Source organism: Opisthocomus hoazin, chromosome 3 (genome assembly GCF_030867145.1).
Source record: "Opisthocomus hoazin isolate bOpiHoa1 chromosome 3, bOpiHoa1.hap1, whole genome shotgun sequence".
Taxonomy (NCBI): domain Eukaryota; kingdom Metazoa; phylum Chordata; class Aves; order Opisthocomiformes; family Opisthocomidae; genus Opisthocomus; species Opisthocomus hoazin.
The window spans coordinates 2,372,202-2,392,371 of NC_134416.1; the positions used below are offsets into that span (position 1 = coordinate 2,372,202).

The 20,170-nt window shown below is 49.5% G+C and overlaps 1 protein-coding gene across 1 annotated transcript; it reads left to right on the forward strand.

Moving 5' to 3' along the window:
- Positions 1-1,338: 1,338 nt before the first annotated feature.
- LOC104331128 (lymphocyte antigen 6E) lies at positions 1,339-19,511 on the forward strand. Its single transcript, XM_075415207.1, has 3 exons — positions 1,339-1,489; positions 17,756-17,875; positions 19,095-19,511. Exons 1-3 carry the CDS (start codon positions 1,453-1,455, stop codon positions 19,304-19,306), a joined length of 369 nt encoding a protein of 122 aa, XP_075271322.1. The 5' UTR covers positions 1,339-1,452; the 3' UTR covers positions 19,307-19,511.
- The last annotated feature ends 659 nt before the right edge of the window (positions 19,512-20,170 follow it).

Below are 20,170 nucleotides of genomic sequence, written 5' to 3' on the forward strand. Positions count from 1 at the left end.
CAGACTCTAATAATTAATATTTCATTGTGTTGGATTTACACATCCTGCAGTAGCAGAGACAGAGTGGCCCACAGCCTGCAGGAAAACACAGTCAGGTTGTTTTTTTACCACTTTAAAGCAAAACTGGCTGACTTTTGCTTGGTTTGGTCTGCCTTTGCTGCAGAAAAGCATTCTTGTTGCTGACGGCTAATATAAGGGGAAATAAATCATCCTGGGTATAGATGAAGAGCAAAGGGTTATTTCCCTTGCCCAAAGGGCACTGCAGCTCAAGGACACTGAAAGCTGTCCCCCTCCCACGGTGCAAATCTACCCTGGTGGCAATTACTCCTCTCCAATACACCCGAGATGCGTGAGGAGGAGGAAGAGGCGGGTGTGATTCCTAACCACTAATTCTGACCAAGAATTAGGGCCATTTGGGACCACAGAGAGATGGCAGTTATTAGCACACAGATGAGGCTGTCCAGAAAATTACCCTGAGCCTGTGCCCCTTGCTGTGTCGTTATGCAAGGCAGCATTCACCCTTTGGGTTTGAAAGGTGCTTGGAGGACCCTAAACAGAAAAGGGTTGCTCACTGGGTGGAAAGGAACTGGTTATTATCATCACTACAGGCTGCACTGAGGTTCTCTGACCCCATTCAAAGATCTGATGGTGATGGGAGAGATGGGAATGGGGTGAAGGAGCCCTTCTGCTCTCCTCAGCACAAAGCAGGGCTCAGGTGCAACACCGAAGTGGTTTGCAGCATCCCACAGTGCAAAAGCGACAGCTCAGCTGGAGATGGTCCAGGGTGTGGGAGAAAGACGCTACAGAGAGGTGGCACAGCATTATTGCAGGCTTATGGGGAGGGGACACCCAACCACACAGACATGGGGACAGAGGGTTGTTGTCCCCCAAAGGGGCTAACAGACCCCGGAGCAATGCATGGAGATAGGTCCATGGAGAAAGAAGTGCCCGAGCGTGGCACTTAGGCAGCACAAAGCAAACACAGAGTCCTTTCAGTGGCTTAAGCTGGCAGGCACATGCAGCATTGAGATGAAGCAATAAACGATTACAAATGACATAATAAATGCCTTGTTGCAGATAATAACTAGCAGTTTAAATACCTAAGGGACTTGTTGAATGGACGTCCAGGGGCCTTGTGACGTGACTCCTTTGGGTCCAGGCTGTAGGACAGTCAGACTCGCTGTGTGTGGTTGTCACCCTTCCCGTCCGCTGTCAGAGCTACCAGCTTGCAGCCTCGAACAGCCAAACCCACGCGATAAATTTAGCCCTGCGCCAAGCTGTGTGTGTGGGCAAGGCTGGAGGAGTGCTGGGAGGGAGGCTGGAAGCGGGATGGAGCTGTCAAGCCTTGTAGAAAGCAGAGCAGCGGTGTCCTGGGCAGGGGTCCCCAGGGGTGGGGATGGCAGATGAGGAGAACCAAGGCTTCCTGCGGTCAGTAGCCACACCATCTGTCCCATGGCCACCCACACCACCGAGATGAGTATCACGCCAGGTAGGAAAACACCAAACCACCTTTCTGAAGTGCAGCAGCCCCTGATGTGTTGCCTAATTCTCTGCAAGGCTTGGGGCAGGGGGTGAGGACTGTGTTCCTTTTGTGGGGTGGCCATCACCACCGGGCTTCCGGTGAGACCTGATGGGTTATGCAACCCAGGGAGGAGGGAGACGGAGGAAGAATCCTGGCTGTCCCCAGCAGGTACCAGAGTGTTCTGCAGGGTGGACAAACACCTCTCCAGGCTCGTGACGTCTGCCTGCTGGGAGTTTGGGTGGAAATGTTGCAGAAAATTCAGCTCTGGTGGAAATACCAGGTCTTAGGGGAAACCAGAAGTTTTCCTAACCAAAGCCAGAAGCTGAAATGACAGCATTTCCCACGCACTGTTTGGGGTCAAGACACATTTTTTTTGTGATACAAATCAGAAGAGGTTTGTTTTTAATTTTTATTCTCCTTTTCACTATTTACTTTTGACTTCATAAAATGAACTTGATTTCAAGCATTGCAAACTGAAATGGCCTTTGGGGACTCCTGCGGTGGCCTTCATTGATGTATCTAAATGCTGGATGCCCCAGTTTGAATTGCAGAGAGCTGGGCACTTCTGGGTTGACTCCCTCCTCCAAGGACAGGCATCGATGATGGCACTTGAAAGGCTCAGTGGAGACCCCCAACTCTTTTCAGAGGCACAGGGCAAATGAATCACTGAGACCTACCACTTACATGCCTAAATTAGTTGCCTTGAATCCCAGCCTCAGTGAAAAAGAGAAAAAAAAAAAAAGGGTGGCAAAACTATCAAAAAAACCCCACCTACAAGAGGAAAGTTGATTGAAGTTAGCACATTTCCCTAAAACTTCCATATCTGGTGCACTGATGAAGATTTTGAATGATAAGGGGGGGAGAAGGGGAAACAAAAAAATAAAAATCCACTTTCCTGGGAAATCCTGGATGGTTTCCAGCGCAGAGAGCCGGGCTAAGCCCACGAGAGGGAGCTGGTGTCTCTGTGCGGCGCCGGACTGACCACAAAACACTGTCTGCCCACAGAAAGCCTGTGCTCCTGGAGCAGCTTCCAGGGGGAAAACCAACAACCACGCAAGGGATGAGATGGCTCGGCTGGAAGCAGCCCAGGGAAGGGTGGCTTCAGGACCGAGCTGCCGATGCCAGCCGTGCCAATCTCCGCTTGGTGACTGCGAGCCCTGGCCAGCCTCCAGTGTCTGCTCACTCCCACACCAGTGGCAGCTGGGGATCTGTCTCCCAGCATATTATGCTGTGCAGCATAATTCTGGTGCACCTAATATCAGCTCCTGGGGCGTCTGTGCTAGAAGAGGGGGCTTCGGCAACTGGACTCCAAAGCTGGTACCAAGCCCTGCGAGGTTTCAGTCCAGAGCCTGTGGCTGTGGGTTGCTTGGAAGTGGGGTGCAGCCCTCTGTCCGTCCCTCTCTGACAGCTGGGGTGCTCTTGGGAGTCCCCAGAATTGCTGGGATGGTATTGGACTAGCCTGGGCAGCATGCAGGGAACCTTATTTTCTTGGCACCTATGAGGTCCTGGGGAGTAAACAGGTGATCAAATCGGGTGGGGCTGCACCTTTCTGTCTCATCGGTGACTCTGTCCTCTCTTTCTGATTTTCCTACACATTCCCTCTTTGCAATGACCCCCTGAAAATCTTCCCGCCCCTCTAATTCTAAACTCTGCTGATTCCCCCCATTCCTCCCATAAATGATTACAGCCAAAAAGGTAGACTGGCACCTGCAAACCATGATGCAAGAAAATAATGGAATTTCCACCTTTTTTCTCCTCACCTGTGGGTTTTAACCCTGTCTTCAACCCATTGCCTGATGCCTTCAGCAATTTTGTGGCAGTGGAGAAGAAGTCCACGAAGGTCTTTGGGGACAGGGTGGTCCGGAGAGTCTTCAAACCAAGCTCTACCACCACTTCCCCGCGTCTGACATCAGGAGAGTCATTCGGTATCTCCAATTCATGTAGTTAAGATGGAAATAACAATGCAGGGCTTCTCGCCCCGACCTGGAGGGCTCTTTGGATCTCGGCACTCAGTATCTTGGTGATGTTTCACCCATCTGGTCCAGAGACGTCCTTACACAGGGACCAGGAAGGGTCAGCCTGCCCACCCACTGCAGATGTCTGTGCACTCAGAGCTTGCTCTCCCAGACCTCTTCAGCGCTGTACTGCTATAACTGGTGTGAACACTCATCCTTTCCATAATGCAACGCAGAAACCTGTCATGGCAAAGCTGGGGCTGCTCCCACGTTGCTCACTCCTCCAGAAATGCTGTTCTTTGACTCACTGTGGTGTCGAGGAGCGTTTGTTAGGAGCTCTTTTAGGAGCTGGGAATGCAAACAGTGCAGAAAGACATCTCTCCCACACTTCCCAATCACAGAGAAGCTTTTAGAATGGGTGGATGTAGACACAGAGGTGAAGGCAAGGGTGTGGGCATAGCACAGTGCACCAGTCACTTGGCTGCTGCCTGATTAGTTGTCATCAGGGTTACAGGTCTCATGACGGGCTGAGGCTGCTCAGTAGGTCTGATGGGGTCCAGGATCCTAACTTCAACTCTGAGGCTCCTGACAGTGAGAACAGAGGAGCTCCAGGGCCAGGATTCGGTCCCTGGAACGAGCCCAATGCCAGGAGGAGATGCAGCTCCCCATATCCTCAGAAAGCCTTGAAAGGCAGCAGGAGGGCTACACGCCTCTGCCTTCAGCAGGCAGGCTGCCCTCCTCCCCAGAACTGGCATGGGTGAGAGGGAGGGCTGAACACAGCATAGCCCATGTTACGGCAGACAGAAGAGCAAGGAGGAGGCTTGGGAATGTGCTGTGCCCTGTCCTGCAAAAGCTGGGAGACTGGCTTGTCTGCTCATTAACCAGCTCCCAGATGGATGTCAGTAGTGGTGAGAAGGGAGGGTGGTGCTTTACCCACTCCCCACAGCACAAAAACCTCCCCAGGCAGCTTGCTTTCTCCTTTCCCCATGCTCAGAGTGGTATAAAGCTTTCCCTGGGCATGTGAACCTTTTTGCTGGGGTGAATGTATCTAGAAACAGACGCCCTCCCCAAGGTTTGCTGCCTGCTGTGGGGCTGAAGGATTTGAAGGAGCAGAGCTTGATGAATTTGTAGGGTTCTGACCATATTTCATTCCCCAAAATACCCACCGTCACCAAGGTGTGGTGGCAGAAACCCAGTGCTTCCCCTAGATGCTGTCCTGCTTCCAAGGAAACGGGCAGGAGTGGTGCTCAGAACCTTACAGACATTACTGAAATGGCCCTACCTGCATGGCGCCTTCCTCTTCTTTGGAGCAAGGGTTGGAGGCTGTCACAGCAGCGTCCCTGCAGATAATCTCACCTCCCACTCCAGACTCTCCACACTAAACGCTGCACTGCACACATTGGCAGGAGTGCGAAGAAGCAAATGGGTGAAACCGAGCTCCTGAGGCTTAATGCTATGGGAAAAGGCACCATCCAGACAGGTAAACAGCACAGGGCAGTGTCCGTCCTCCAGCCCTGAGGCCCAAAAACAGGGTGACCACATCCGAACAGCCAATTGACCCTGGGTTGTCCCCTAGGCATGGTCTGGGAGGTGTTTCTTGGCATGGGTGAGCACTGATAGTGGGCAAATATGTGAGTCCATGGCCTGTCCTTGACTTATTTACTGGTGTAGAAGTCGGCTCACAGCTCTTTTAAGTTATCAGAGCACTCTGTGGGTTCAGCCAGGATCCCACCATGTTGTACAACTGGCATGAGAAACCCAAAGCAAGCACTGCCTCACTCCAGCACGTGTAAGGATTGCTTGCTCAGGATGGCGTATTGCATCCTCCCCTTCCTGGCCACCCTTCCCCAGCAAAATGAGATAGGATGAGAGTGGGTGGGCAAGACCCATCCCACCATCAGGATGAGGTGGCAGTGAGGGCACTGAAGATGTCACAGCCTGGTTTTGGCTGTGGAAGTGACTCCAGAGACATTGCTTGGTGCACTGGATGTGTCAGAGAGGAGAGGAGATACCTGGTATGTCTGCTGTGAAAGCCGTACCTAGAGGAGTCGGGGTGAGCTTTTGGCTGCAGAACAGGTCTCCCAGTGCTAAGCCCACCCCAGAGTTAGAATCACAGAATCGTAGAATGGTAAGGGTTGGAAGGGACCTTAAAGATCGTCTGGTTCCAACCCACCTGCCATGAGCAGGGACATCTGCCATTAGACCAGGTTGCTCAGAGCTCCATCCAACCTGGCCTTGAACACTGCCAGGGAGGGGGCAGCCACAGCTTCTCTGGGCAACCTGTGCCAGTGCCTCACCACCCTCATGGTGAAAAATTTCTTCCTAATATCTAATCTAAATCTGCCCTCTTTTAGTTTACAGCCATTCCCCCGTGTCCTATCACTACACACTCTTGTGAAAAGCCCCTCTCCATCCTTCCTGTAGGCCCCTTCAGGTACTGGCAGCTGCTCTAAGGTCACCCTGGAGCCTTCTCTTCTCCAGGCTGAACAGCCCCAACTCCCTCAGCCTGTCCTCGTAGGAGAGGTACTCCAGCCCTCTGATCCTCTTCGTGGCCCTCCTCTGGACCCGCTCCAAAGCATCCATGTCCTTCTTACGTTGGGGGCTCCAGAGCTGGACGCAGGACTCCAGATGAGGTCTCACGAGAGCGGAGTAAAGGGGCAGAATCCCCTCCCTCACCCTGCTGGCCACACTTCTCTTGATGCAGCCCACAACACGGTTGGCTTTCTGGGCTGTAAGCGCACATTGCCGGCTCATGTTGAGCTTCTCATCCTCCAGTACCCCCAAGTCCTTCTCCTCAGGGCTGCTCTCGAGCCACTCTCTGGCCAGCCAGTACTTGTGTTTGGGATTACCCCGACCCACGTGCAGGACCTTGCACTTGGCCTTGTTGAACTTCATGTGGTTCATGCAGGCCCACCTCTCCAGCCTGTCAAGGTGCCTCTGAATGGCATCCCTTCCCTCCAGTGTGTCAACCACACCACACAGCTTGGTGTCGTCAACAGACTCGCTGAGGGTGCACTCAGTCCCACTGTCCATGTCGCCGACAAAGATATTGAACAGCACCAGCCCCAGTACCAACCCCTGAAGCACAGCATTCATCACTGGTCTCCACCTGGACATCGAGCCATTGACTGTAAATCTTTGTGTGCGTCCATCGAGCCAGTTCCTTACCCAACGAGTGGTCCATCTGTCAAATCCATGTCCTTCCAATTTAGAGATAAGGACATCATGGGGGGGAGTGTTGAATGCCTTGCACAAGTCCAGGTAGACGATGTCAGTTGCCCGTCTTTTGTCCACCAACCCTGTAATCCCATCATAGAAGGATACCAAGTTGTTCAGGCACAATTTGCCCTTGGTGAAGCCATGCTGACTGTCCCAAATCATCTCCTTGCCGTCCATGTGCCTTAGCATGGTTTCAAGCAGGATCTGCTCCATCATCTTGCCAGGCACAGAGGTGAGGCTGATGGACCTGTAGTTCCCCGGGTCTTCCTTTTTTCACTTTTTAAAAATGGGGGTGATGTTGCCCCTTCTCCATTTGGTGGGGACCTCCTCAGACTGCCACGACCTCTCAGATATGATGGAGAGTGGTTTGGCAACTTTGTCCACCAGTTCCCTCAGGACCTGTGACTGCATCTCATCAGGCCCCATGGACTTGTGCACCTTCAGGTTTCTTAGGCAGTCTCGAACCTGGTCTTCTCTTACAGTGGGCGGTTCTGCATTCTCCCAGTCCCCGCCTTTGCCTTCTGCAACTTGGGTGGTGTGGCTAGAGCACTTGCTGTTGAAGACTGAGGCAAAACAGTCATTCAACACCTCAGCTTTCTCCACATCCCGGGTGACCAGGTCTCCAGCTTGCTTCCGGAGAGGGTCCGCATTTTCCCTAGTCTGACTTCTATCGCTGACATACCTATAGAAGGCTTTCTTGTTCCCTTTGCCATCCCTGGCCAAATTTAATTCTGTAAGGGCTTTAGCTTTCCTAACTTGCTTCCTGGCTACTCAGATGCTTTCTCTGTATTCCTCCCAAGCTACCTGTCCATGTATTGAATTTGTTCCTAGAATTTGTTTCTGTTGGTGCTTCCTTCATCCCATCTTCCATTCAGATTGAACAAGAGTGGGTTTTCCTCCATGCAGGGAGGCAGGAGTGAGTGGTTGTGAGCAGAACCAGGGCCTGATGCCAAGTGCTGTGTTTACAGCTCAGAAATGGGAGGGCACTCCCCTGGGTTTTGCTTTCAGAGGAAAGGAAGCTTCATGAGCCACTTTTCCCATCAGAGATCCCGTTTCCTGCCCCTCACCTTGCTGCTGCAACAGTGGTCAGGTCTCAAAGCAAAACTGGCAGGAGCAGCAACCACAGCTGCTGTGGGCTGAGAAGCCACTGCTCTCCCAAACCTGTAACTTTGGGCATGCCTCTTCTCACTCAGACACGATTTTGAGGGTCTGGGAGCTTTTGCTGAAATTTTGTAAAGTCCCTTCCAGGCATAGTTGTCTTTTTCGTGACATTTTAACAAGTTGGGAGTGAGTGAAAGCCTGGTACACAATGTGTGCAATCGAGATGAGGCGAGTTGTTCCTACTGTGCCCTTTCCTTGGCAAGCAGGAGGGCGTCTGCAAACCCAGGGTAGCTTTTCCAAACTGGTATTGCTCCCTGGATCAGAGTGGGTGGCTTTGGTTCCCACGCCCTGCACAGGCTGTCATACGTGAAGTTTACAATTTCTTGTTCGCACTGGGTGGCTGGAGAGCTGGGTTTGGAGGGGCTGCTCTGACTGTGGGTGGATTGATCATAGCATGTGAGCTGCTCTCACCATACCCCACGAGTGGTGGGGATGGGGTGAGAGGAGCCAAAGCCCAGCTGAATTGTGCAGAGATGATTTGAGGTGGACCAATGCCTTTCACAGAATCACAGAATGTTAGGGGTTGGAAGGGACCTCTGTGGGTCATCTAGTCCAACCCCCCGCTGAAGCAGGCTTGCCCAGAGCAGGCTGCACAGGAACGCGTCCAGGCAGGTCTTGAATATCTCCAGAGAAGGAGACTCCACAACCTCCCTGGGAAGCCTGTGCCAGTGCTCCATCACCCTCAGAGGGAAGAAGTTCTTCCTCATGTTCAGCTGGAACTTCTTCTGCTTCAGTTTGTGCCCATTGCCCCTTGTCCTGTCGCTGGGCACCACTGAAAAGAGCTTGGCCCCATCCTCCTGACACCCACCCTTCAGATATTTGTAAGTATATATTAGGTCCCCTCTCAGCCTTCTCTTCTTCAGGCTGAACAAGCCCAGCTCCCTCAGCCTCTCCTTGTAGGAGAGATGTTCCAGTCTCCTCACCATCCTTGTAGCCCTCCGCTGGACTCCTTCTGCCCAACGACCAGTGCAGATGTAACCACCCGTGCAAACATACCGCAGCAAAACCATGCCCTGCTTTTCCAAAACAACAGTAAGTAAAAAAAAACCCGAAACATAGCCTTGAATTTTTGGCTAGCCCTCCTGGGAAAATACCCTTCTGCTCACCCAGTGAGGAATAGGATTGCATTCCCAGATACTGTCCTGTTTGGTTCTCTGCCCTGCTGAGTACACCCATCGGGCTGGGATGGTTTCAGCCGGGGTATTTCCTTGATCCTCAACTCCTCCGCCTGCCATGGGCTGTCCTCTGGGGACAGCCCTGCTCTCCTTGTCCTCCTCAGCCACAGTTGCAGAGGTTTCAACATGGCTATTACTTGAGGTGTGACAGGTTTCTAGACGTAACAAGGGATGGCCCAAGCTCTTGTTCTCACCATGCAACGCGGGTTTTGATGCCGTACCTGGCTGGGTCAGCAGGAGTGGGTCAGGAGAGAAACCGGAGCATCCTGATCCTCCCACGCATGTGCTAAGTTTTTCCACTCCCAATGAGTTTTTCCACTCCCAGTTGGGGTCCACTTGGAAAAAATCAGGCCCACTGCCCCTAAAACAAATTAAGAGTAGAGCAGTGGTCTATGGAGCTTATCACAGCTTTCCCATAGACAGACAGAAAAGTGCGTTTCTTGTTTTACTCTCAGCTTTCACTTAATCTTGTAAATTTCAGCTATTGGGTTTCAGCACAGAGGATCACTTCCAGGCCTGAAACACCCATCATGCAGAAGATGAGTCAAGAACCTAAAGCAAATTGAAAAAAAAAAAAGGCAATTTTGAAAACCGTGACTCTTTCCTTGCCTACTGGGGTGCGGTGTGCGTTCTACTCTTTATAATGGGTAGACGTGGAAAAATGTGTTTCATACAAAAGTAAAATGGACAACTAGACTAAGGCTTTCTTGGTTCCCTGTGGATGGCTGTGGAGGCTCACACAAGGCCAACTGCTGCCATAGCTATGTCCTAGATGAGTTTCTGTCATATATGACTGGCCTGGCAGGTTCAAATGACTGCTCTTTACACCACCATGTATCTCTAGGATCACAGAATCACAGAATCACAGAGTCACAGAGTCACAGAATGTCAGGGGTTGGAAAGGACCTCTGTGGGTCTCCTAGTTCAGCCCCCCTGCCAAAGCAGGGTCACCTACAGCAGGCTGCACAGGAACGCGTCCAAGCAGGTCCTGAATATCTCCAGAGAAGGAGACTCCACAGCCCCTCTGGGCAACCTGTGCCAGTGCTCCATCACCCTCAGAGTGAAGTTCTTCCACATGTTCAGCGGGAACTTCCTGTGCTTCAGTTTGTGCCCATTGCCCCTTGTCCTGTCACTGGGCACCACTGGAAAGAGACTGGCCCCATCCTCCTGACGCCCACCCTGCAGATATTTGTAATCATTTCTAAGGTCCCCTCTCAGCCTTCTCTTCTTCAGGCTGAACAAGCCCAGCTCCCTCAGCCTTTCCTCGTAGGAGAGATGTTCCAGTCCCCTCACCATCCTCGTAGCCCTAAAGTTTAAAGTTTAATCTAAAAACCTCCACAAAACAAACACAAAAACTCCACAGTGATCAGCAAGACAGTTGTGAAGACAAACATGAGAGCTGTCGCCTACTCTTCTTCCTGTAGAAGCTGGTCAAAATCTTCCATGGCAAATCTTTTGATCAGCCTTTCATAAACATTTGTACTGGCAGAGTTCAGATCCCTATCACAGCCCAAGATTTCCAAAGCAAGACCAGAGCATCACTTGTCAGGATCAGTGTGAACACGTGACAGGGGGAATGGTCCTTTTTTAGTGCCTGTGTATTGGCAACTCATGTCATGAAAGAGGAGCAGAAGGGCTGGACCTCAGACAAGGGGAAATTCTTACTTTCAGTGGAAAAGGATTGACAGATATGGGAACTATCAACTGAGCTGTGTTCCAAGTGCAAACTTTAATAAACCTGTGAGGATCATTTCTCCCCAAATGCAGTTGTAGCCAGTGGCATCCTTCTTGGGGAGGACTTGCATTAACTCTTTTGGGGGAGCCCCAGGAGGGTAATGGGTTTTCTCGTTCACCTCTTCTTCCTCCTCCCAACCATCCTTCTTCACTGCCCTTTTTCCTTCAGACCCTGCAGGTCTCCAATATACCCCCTCCTGGCTGCAAAGGTGCCACCTCAGAATAATAAACCTTGGCTCTGTGTCCAAGAAGGGTGATTCACATCCACAGCTCTAACCTCTTTCCTCTACAAACAGGGTAGTTACAGCCAAATTACTTGCAAGGAGCAGCCCCATGTCAGGGCACTCTTTGAGACAATGCTTGTTGGGGTGTGCCCAAGCCCCGTTGATGGTCCAATGGCATGGGTAGTGTTGGGCCTGGGCTTGTGCCCTGTTTGGTGAGCTAGTCTGGATCTGACTCTTCAGGCAGGGCACTGACAGGAATGTGAATCACGGTGGCTGACGGTCCAATGGCATGGGTGGTGTAGAGCCTGGGCTTGTGCCCTGTTTGATAAGCTAGTCTGGATCTGACATTTCAGAGAGGGCCCTAGCAGGAATGTGAACCACAGTCGTTGACATCATGAGTGATGGTGCTGTATAATATCTCCCCATGAGCCTCCAAGCTGATGGGGCTGAATTATGTCTTAGGACCTTGGAGGTTAAGGGAATGTGACAAAATGGTTTTGTTTCCCTGTTGGCTGGTAGCTGCGGCCCCAAAAAACTCAGTTTCCACACCTGTTGTGATGGATAACAAGGTTCCTTGTGACCATCATGGCTGGCACGCTGAGACGGAAGTCTACCTTGATCACCTTGTATTTCAGCCAGACACGGTGGATCTGGGCTACCCATGTCCTTCCTAGCTGGAGGTTTGGTAGCCTCTGTCATCTACCATAAGGCTGACCTGAGGGCCTCCGTCCTGTTGTTTGGAGCTTACTAGGTCAGCTACAGACCCACATGTGCTTTGGGAAAGGGAAGAATAGAACAGGCTGTCTGCCACAGTCAGGCCTTAGGTGGAAAAGGCAAAATGTCACATGCAGGTCTTCCTTTTGTCCTGCGGTTTCGGGGTCCATGATCTCTGCTCTTCTGGTCCTTCCTCTAACCCTGTTGCCATTGCACAGCCAGGTGAAGCAACCCAGCCTTCCCTGACCTGTCAAGGAAGAAGGAGAGGACATGACCAGATCAGTCTGATGTTGTCCAGGTCTGGCCTTGACCATTTGCCCTTCACACACCATCTGTGTGACTCAGGGACACTGGGAGCACTACCCACGGCTGCCTTCTTCTCACCTTGTCCCATGGCCTCTCCTTTCCCTTTTGAGGCTGCGGTTTACAACCATGAACTGAAGCAGAGAGTTTCCTCCCTGCACCACAGAGGAGAGCTGTGATTGGAGCCATCCTCCAGAAAGAAAAAGGGAGAAAGTGGGGACAATCCACATTTAAAACGCCCCCAGACCTGGCATTTTGCTCCTCCCTGCCACTCCATCACGGGTTGAAAACACGCTTTGTCTGGCTCCAGTTACACAAAAGGGACAGGCCTTGCACAATGCGCTCCCAAGGTCTGGCACAAACACATGCTGTCGGCTGCCAAGATCGAAGTGGGTTAAGGTTTCTTCCTCAGGACTCCCAGGCTCTGTTAACTCTTTAATACCTTTTGTGACACCCTTTGGTTTAGCACCCACCTAGCCCAGTTTCTGCAGCAAGATTCACCCTGCTGCCCTCCCCTTTCTTTTTTTCATATCTCTGGGAAAGTAGTTCTGACACCTCCGCGCTCTGTTCCCTGAAGTCTCCTGACACCATCTGCACTTCCCACTACCCTGCTGTCTTTGCCCCGGCTTTTCTCCCAGGTCTCTTCTCCTCTTGCTTGAAAAAAGTGGGCTGCTCGCTGCTTCAAAGGACACCCGCCCCCCACCCTACCGCTGTGATGCTGGTTGGAGCCCAGAGCCCTTGCAGTGGCCCTGGGCGTGATTGTAATATCAACAGCACACAAGAATAGCATGTTTTTGGGACCTGGCCAGGCCCCAGTCTGTGTCCCAAAGCTTTTGCAGTATTCTCCTTCAGGGACATGGGGATAGGGGCAGGTGATGCCACAGATGCCTTCCCCATCCCAGCCCCACAGGATACCCTGCAGTCTGACACCAGTAGCTTGTTAAACTGGGATTTGTGGAACTGTAGAAAATGCTCCTCAGACCCTGAAGGGCTGTGGTTAATACCTGAACGGTGTCTGCACATAACGTGTACATTTTGCAGAGCACTAAATAATGCTCCATAGGAGAAATGGTAAAGCATCGATACTTCCCTCCTATCGCATCTGATTTCTTACCCTCACTTTGCCTGTCTTTATTTCTCCCCAAGCTTTGTGTGTCTGCTTTGACTTATTTTGCTCTGCACCTATATTTCTAAACTCCCTTCCTTTCTCTTTCCAGTTCTGAGTGAAATATTAATCTTGTTTATTATTATTAACCTTCCCTCTCTCTAATCTATTTAAATGCTTTCTCACATTTTCACTTCCTACAGACCATTTCTCACTTGCAGATTTTCTATTCAGCTGCACTTTGCTTTAACAGTGTCATTTATTTACTGTTCATTTATTTCTTTTAATTTCAAAACTTTCCTTCTTTCTTGGTGTGTCTGTGTTCATGCATTACTCCCTTCTCCCTGCTGAGGAGCTGCATTCTTCTGCTCAGTTGGCTCCGAGATGAGCTGAATTCAGTGCAATAGTTCAGTTTCGTTTCTGGATTTTTGACGTGGATGGAAGGAACTTTTGTTTGCCATTTCTTCAGCTGGCTGAGAGAAGCCTGGCTATTACACGTAAAACAAACGTGTAGACTAATACCTGCTATTTCCCCCCGTGCTCTAGCAGATCATGTTTCCTGCCTGATGTCATTCACGCATGCATTTATACAAAGTCTTGTTCAGAGAGTATGGCTTTTTCACAGATCATTTCCGAAGTAGGGTTGCTACATTAGCTGTCACATGGGTCTTTCGCATCCTTGCTAAAAGAGTAGATAATTAAAGATTCATGCTCAAGGTTAGGGCAATCCAGAGAACAGAGTGGAAGACTTTGAGAACTGGGTGCTCATCCGCTCCACTCTGCTCTGGGCACAGACAAATACAGAAATCGTTGGGGGCTGAAGCTGCTACAGAAAAGGAGGAACTGGGTAAAGGAAGAATGACTGGAAGCAAAAGACTTGTCACAGGGGTTTGGCATGGGGCCATCTGCCCAGGATCTTGCAGAGGGGTGATCAGAAAAAAAGCCTATGAACCAACTGCTTGAGGGGTAATTTGCGGAAATTAAATAGCAATTTCATGTTCTTCTGTTTCCACATCATTTGCAGCCTTACCAGCCTTGAGTCTGAGCTCCCCTTGGTCATTTCTCTCTCTAAAGACAAAGGGTTCTGGTCTTGGTCTGCTAAGATGTGTTCTTGACCAGAACTTGTTTTATTTCTCAGTAATTTTCGCTCCCATTTGTAGTTTTAGTCCTGCAGTCATTTCCATGCACTTTCTGCATCTGCTACACCCCGAGTCATTTGGCAAGAGGTGATGAAGTGGTTGTGGGAGTAGGAGGAGGGAGCCCAGAAGGACTGGAAAGGTCATGAGGGCTGGAAAAACCTGATAGAGTCCAGAGCTGCTCTACAGATAGCAACAAACATTGGTGACTGGAAACCCTGGATGCATCAAGAGGACAGAGAAGGAGAGCAAATCAAAAGCATCAGACCCCATCCCTGCCTGGATCATGGGAACCTAGGAGTGACAGTGTCCAGGCACAAATAAAGTCATTGCAGGAATGATACAAGCTGTTTTTCTGCTTAAAGCACTTTCCTTAGTAAAAGTGAGATAATTCTGAAGGACTACGGACAATCCAGTGAAAATCTCCTTTTTTGCTTCCTCTCCCACTTCCCACAGATATGAAACTTTCATATCATGGCAGAGAGAAAGGATGGAAAATGTCAGGCAACGCCTACTATCTTGCAAGCGATGAGCCACTCCAGACTGGCGCAGCTGCCTCTGCTTTGCTCCAGGTTTCGCGGTTTAGCCAAACAGAGTGAGAAGGGACTCCCGTGTTTGAATCAGATAAATTGTTCCCCAAATTAGCAATGCAGACATGGTCAGCAGGAGTAGGCCTTGGAAAAAAAGATTGAATCAGAATGAGATGTAAAAAAAAATTGCTACCTGAAGCTTCATAATAGGTTCCTACGCACAAACACACCCATGACTGATCACATCTTAAGTGCTGTCACTCCCCAAAACTGAAATTACTGTAATCAAAGGAAGTCAAAGTAAACGTGGTCCCAGTATAAAACCTTACCGTGGCACACATTGTTCAGGCTCTGAGGGCACAACGACCATGAAGGCTTTTCTGATTGCCGTGCTGGCAGCAGTCCTGTGTGCTGAGCAAGGTAAGGAGATATGGAAGCGGGGAGACCCAGATGGAGAGGATGAAAATACCAGAAAAGAAATTAAAGATAAAGCAGGGACAAGAAGGTTTGACAGCTTTTATTGCGATTGGTGAGGTCTTGGTAGTGCAGTTTTTCTTTGGCATCGGCTGTGTCAAGCAATATTTATTGTGGTTGAGCCTTAACTTTGTGATGAGTTCTGCCGACGTACCCATAACTCAAAGAAGATGAGCTCACCGCTCTGGTTTCTCACACCCTCAAGAATCAAACTGTGACCACTCACATCTGAAGACAGATATGTGAACTGAAAAGTCCTAATAGGAATTAAGCTGGGCTCACAGTTTTGCCTTTTTGGTTTTATTTTGTTCCTGAGTAAAACTTGAGAAGTTGTTGGTAAAGGTAAAAGGGCTGGTGTTGACACTGAACGTTCTGCCAGTGTTTCACTTTAATTTCCACAATGACATTGCAATTCAGAAACTAGGTAGCAGGCAGATATTTGAAAGCCGAAGAGCTCTTTGTTCGTAGGTTTGAAGAACTTTTTTTAAGTGTCTGGGAGTGAGTGTGTTTGTAACGGAATCCACAATGTTCTTTGCTTGTCCTCTTTCAAAAGGAGGTGCACTAGATGTAACTAGATGATTGTGTAGAAATATCCAGTTGCAAAACATTGGCTCTGTGCATGTATTTGCAATCCTGAGGAGTACTGAAAGGCTTTTTGCACTGTTAAGACTATTTCTGGCTGCATTCGCAAAACTAGAGCTAATGGATGGTGGAGACCAGATGCAGGCAAGGCTTTATAACAGCTATAATGGTTTAATCTGTTATTGTTTCCTGACCAGGAGGGATTTTCCTTGCATCAGTCAGTGAACATGAGTGCATTTCAGTTGCTTTCACGCACGTGCTGGGGTCTCGGCTCCATCTGCAGTAGGAAGTGGTTTGAGCAATATTGAGATTTGGCAGAAAAGCAAATCACACAGACCTACAGGGTCTGTACAATGCAATAACACTTGCTAGGCAGCGTGTTTGGGATTGCTCTGGCATGGTCTGCAAAAGGACAGTAGCTTACAGATCAGGCTGGGGAAGCTCCAGGAGGAGAGGTGAGAGGCTTAACTTATGCAAGTGATGGAGAAGCAGTGATTGCTGAATAGTGAGTTAAAGAAAAGTTAAACCCAAGATGCAATATCGGTGATTTTATCTGTTGTTCAGAGAACAGCTGCGCTCACAACACCTAGCACTAGAAAAGAGCATCTGGGTAGGTTTCAGAGCAAGATGGTCAGTTGTACGCTGGGGCACCAGAACCCAGAGCTGGCTCCAGGGCCATGTACAAGGCATCTGAGCTCCCTGTAGCAGAGAGGGGTGGCCTTTTCTTCTCCTACCTGGGGTAGATAGGGCCTAAAATGGCTTTAAATTCTCTTTTAAAACTGCTTCTGGAATTGTCTAACCAAATATAATGGGCAGGTTCAATTTCAGATATGAATTTGAATCAACAGCGGCTGGGCTTTGGAAAATCCCTGGGAGGAGTTTCCTTGTTAAAAAAAGGTTCAGGTTCAATCAAAAGGGACTCTTCTGTGCAGAAATGAGAGCCTTCTTGGGTTGAGAAAGTCAGGAACTGAATCAGAGAAATTTCAGCCTACAGGAGGGACCCTCCCTCATGTACAATTTGGTTACCTTTGACCAGGAACTCTCCACCACTAGTGACAACTGCTTTCCAGAGAGCAGCTCAACCGCCTCTGTCAGCCCTGCTCAGAAATGCGGAGTGTTGCATGGGACTCTGAACAGGAGGGAAACAGTTTCCACCAACTGTGAATCTATCTCCAGGGAATGAGATAGCACGTGCCTGTGTTTGTTTGTAGCATGGCTCGCTGGCTCAGCTGGACGTTTGACTCGATTTACTTCAGTTTTGTTCAGAAATAGGTATCTTACCTCCTTCTGTCTTTGTAATAGACCTGGCTCAGCCCTGCTAATAATATCACTGAGAACATGTTCCAGGTGCTGGCAGAAATAATCTCTCCATTGTCCAGAGAAACCTCTCCCAGGGAACTCCCTGTAATGTGGCCCTGTGCTCAGTAATTTAGCTCACAGGGCTGTCATAGGCTTTAATTAATTCACATCTGTACGGTGTTTTGCAGATGCAGTTTGAAAATCCTGAAAACTAAGTTCTCACCTGAGAACAGTGCCAGTTCATCCTCTTCTTGCCAGAACTATACTAGCCCAGCTGGGCAGGCTGCGAGCTCTGTTTTTGCAGATTGGCTGTCAACCAGGCCAATGTGGACCTGGGGAAAAAAGAAGGGTCACCTGAGAGTGCTGCTCAGGCTGGAAAAATATGTTTTCAGGTTTAATCACCGAAAATCGCAAGTAAAGAAAGAAAATTTCTTTTGCTCTGTTTGTTTGCTTTTTCAGCTTCACTAACCAAAGCCAACTTCTTCTTTCACTTGTCATGAAAAGGTGTTCATAACATACTTTTCACCTTGTATTTTCCAAGAAGGGACATGGCTTTTGACACTTTCTTCCCAGGAGGGTGTTGCTGGACACCACTAATGTATGTCGTGTGCGCTCTTTCCAGCTTCCTCGCTGTTTTGCTACACGTGCGACAATGAGCACTCGAACTGGAACTGTCTTAAAACCTATAAGTGTGAAGACCATGAGAAATTCTGTACAACCACATACAGCTCTGCTGGGTTTGGTGAGTATCAGCATCACCTCAAGGCTTTTTTTTTCCCCCTGCAGAGAAACTGATGGGCAATAGTTTTTTTAGGGCATTAGTTAGTCTTGTTGGAAAGAATTGATTAGTGAGGTTTAAGGATCACAATACGTAACATGAGCCAGCAGCGTGCCCTGACTGCCAAGAAGGCCAATGGGATCCTGGGGTGCATCAAGAGGAGTGTGGCCAGCAGGACGAGGGAGGTTCTCCTTCCCCTCTACTCTGCCCTAGTGAGGCCCCATCTGGAGTACTGTGTCCAGTTCTGGGCTCCCCAGTTCAAGAAAGATGAGGAGCTACTGGAGACAGTCCAGAGGAGGGCTACAAGGATGATGAGGGGACTGGAGTATCTCTCCTATGAGGAAAGGCTGAGGGAGCTGGGCTTGTTCAACCTGGAGAAGAGAAGGCTGAGAGGGGACTTTAGAAATGATTACAAATATCTGAAGGGTGGGCGTCAGGAGGATGGGGCCAGTCTCTTTCCAGTGGTGCCCAGAGACAGGACAAGGGGCAATGGGCACAAATTGAAGCACAGGAAGTTCCCGCTGAACATGTGGAAGAACTTCACTCTGAGGGTGACGGAGCACTGGCACAGGTTGCCCAGAGGGGCTGTGGAGTCTCCATCTCTGGAGATATTCAGGACCTGCTTGGACGCGGTCCTGTGCAGCCTGCTGTAGGTGACCCTGCTTTGGCAGGGGGGCTGAACTAGGAGACCCACAGAGGTCCTTTCCAACCCCTAACATTCTGTGACTCTGTGGTTCTTTGAATCCCTCAGTGGTGCTCTGTGATCCACCACCTGGTGTACATTCCTCACCACCTTGTGGCAGGGCTGGCTGGAGCACAGAGATTTTCATGAGCAGACCCTGTTGCTTGATTTGAGAGCTCGCACATATGCTTGGTGATGGAGGATAGAAAGAGGTTGGGTGTAAGTAGTGTGGTTTTAGAAACTGGAAATGGGTTGGAAGTGATTTTTTTGCTGTCCTATGGTATGGTATGGTATGGATTTCTATCAAGGACTTGCTAGGGTCATGCATTTGGTCCAGATTGTGTGGATACTCACCCAGCAGTCATCAAATCCACTGATAGCTGTTATTGCTGCATTGCAAATTAAGTATAGTGCAACATACCTCCTCCTGTTGTCCTCTGATCAGCTCTTGCAGAAGTATCTTAAATTATGGCTCTCCTTTCTTGTCTGTTCTCCATCCAGGCAAGGACGTGGGATACCGCATCACCAAGAAATGTTCTGTAGACTGTCCTGAGACGAATGTGAACTTCGGTGTGGCGGCTTTTTCCACCAAATGCTGTAGTACCTCCTTGTGCAATTTCAGTGGTGCCAACAGCATAAAAACCAGCTATGCCGTGATGTTCCTGGGAATTGTGGCCAGTTTGATCTGTGTCACCAGGGCAGGATTGTGGTGAGGGGTGGGAGAAGATGTGACAACCCAAGAAACAACAAGGTATTCCCTAACTGAGAAACCAATACTCTCTGTCAAGTATCTCTAACAGGGTCTATGCTAACCTGCTTGTTCCAAGACATTGATTCAGATCCCATCCACAAAATGGCACAGCAGTGTAGCTCCTATTTTTTCCCCTGTATCATTCATTGTTTTGTACGAATTTTCCCTGGGAAAGCTCTTTTGATAGCATGTGTGTGACAATCGTCAGACAAAATAAAGATTTATGTTATTCTAGAGTGTATTTGCTATATCCACGCTAAGATCAGCCTGAAAAAACAGCTCCGCCAGAAAGGGCTGTAGTCTGAATTTCTACTTTGCACTGAATTCCTCGTTCCTTCCGCACCTGGGAGTCTTCTCCTGGCTGCCTTTCTTGACTGACTCAGTTGCATCCAACAGCTCAAGACAGACACTCCATAAAGCCAGATGTTCTGCCTGATCACTCAGCACTAACAAATGGAGGTGTCAATCTGGAAAGGTCAAAGACGTTTGTGTTGCTCTGGTTGCAAGCAACAGTGAGATTTGTTGTGTAACTGCTAACACTCAGAACTAGGGTTTTGGCAGGTATTGGTTGTGCCCCTGGCTGTGCTGCAAAGTTCTTGTGTGATCTCTCCAGAGTGGATGTTTTCAGCTTTTAAAATAGGTAAAGATCCTGCACCAAGATGCTGGAGATGTCCAAGATGAAGACGGTGCTCCTGGAAGCAGTGCTTATGGAAAGGGGCCCTCTGTGCCTGCCTGGGGAAGATGATGCTGTCCGAGTGATTGCTCATGACTTCCCTGCAGGGAAGGGAAATATGGGCAGAAAGAGCCTGGCAGAGGCAGTGGGTGG

Coding starts and splice junctions, on each gene's coding strand:
- LOC104331128 (XM_075415207.1), top strand. CDS start 1,453: ATGGCCACCCACACCACCGAGATGAGTATCACGCCAG. Junction 1,490..17,755: donor CGAGATGAGTATCACGCCAG/GTAGGAAAACAC, acceptor CGCTCTTTCCAG/CTTCCTCGCTGTTTTGCTAC. Junction 17,876..19,094: donor ATACAGCTCTGCTGGGTTTG/GTGAGTATCAGC, acceptor TTCTCCATCCAG/GCAAGGACGTGGGATACCGC.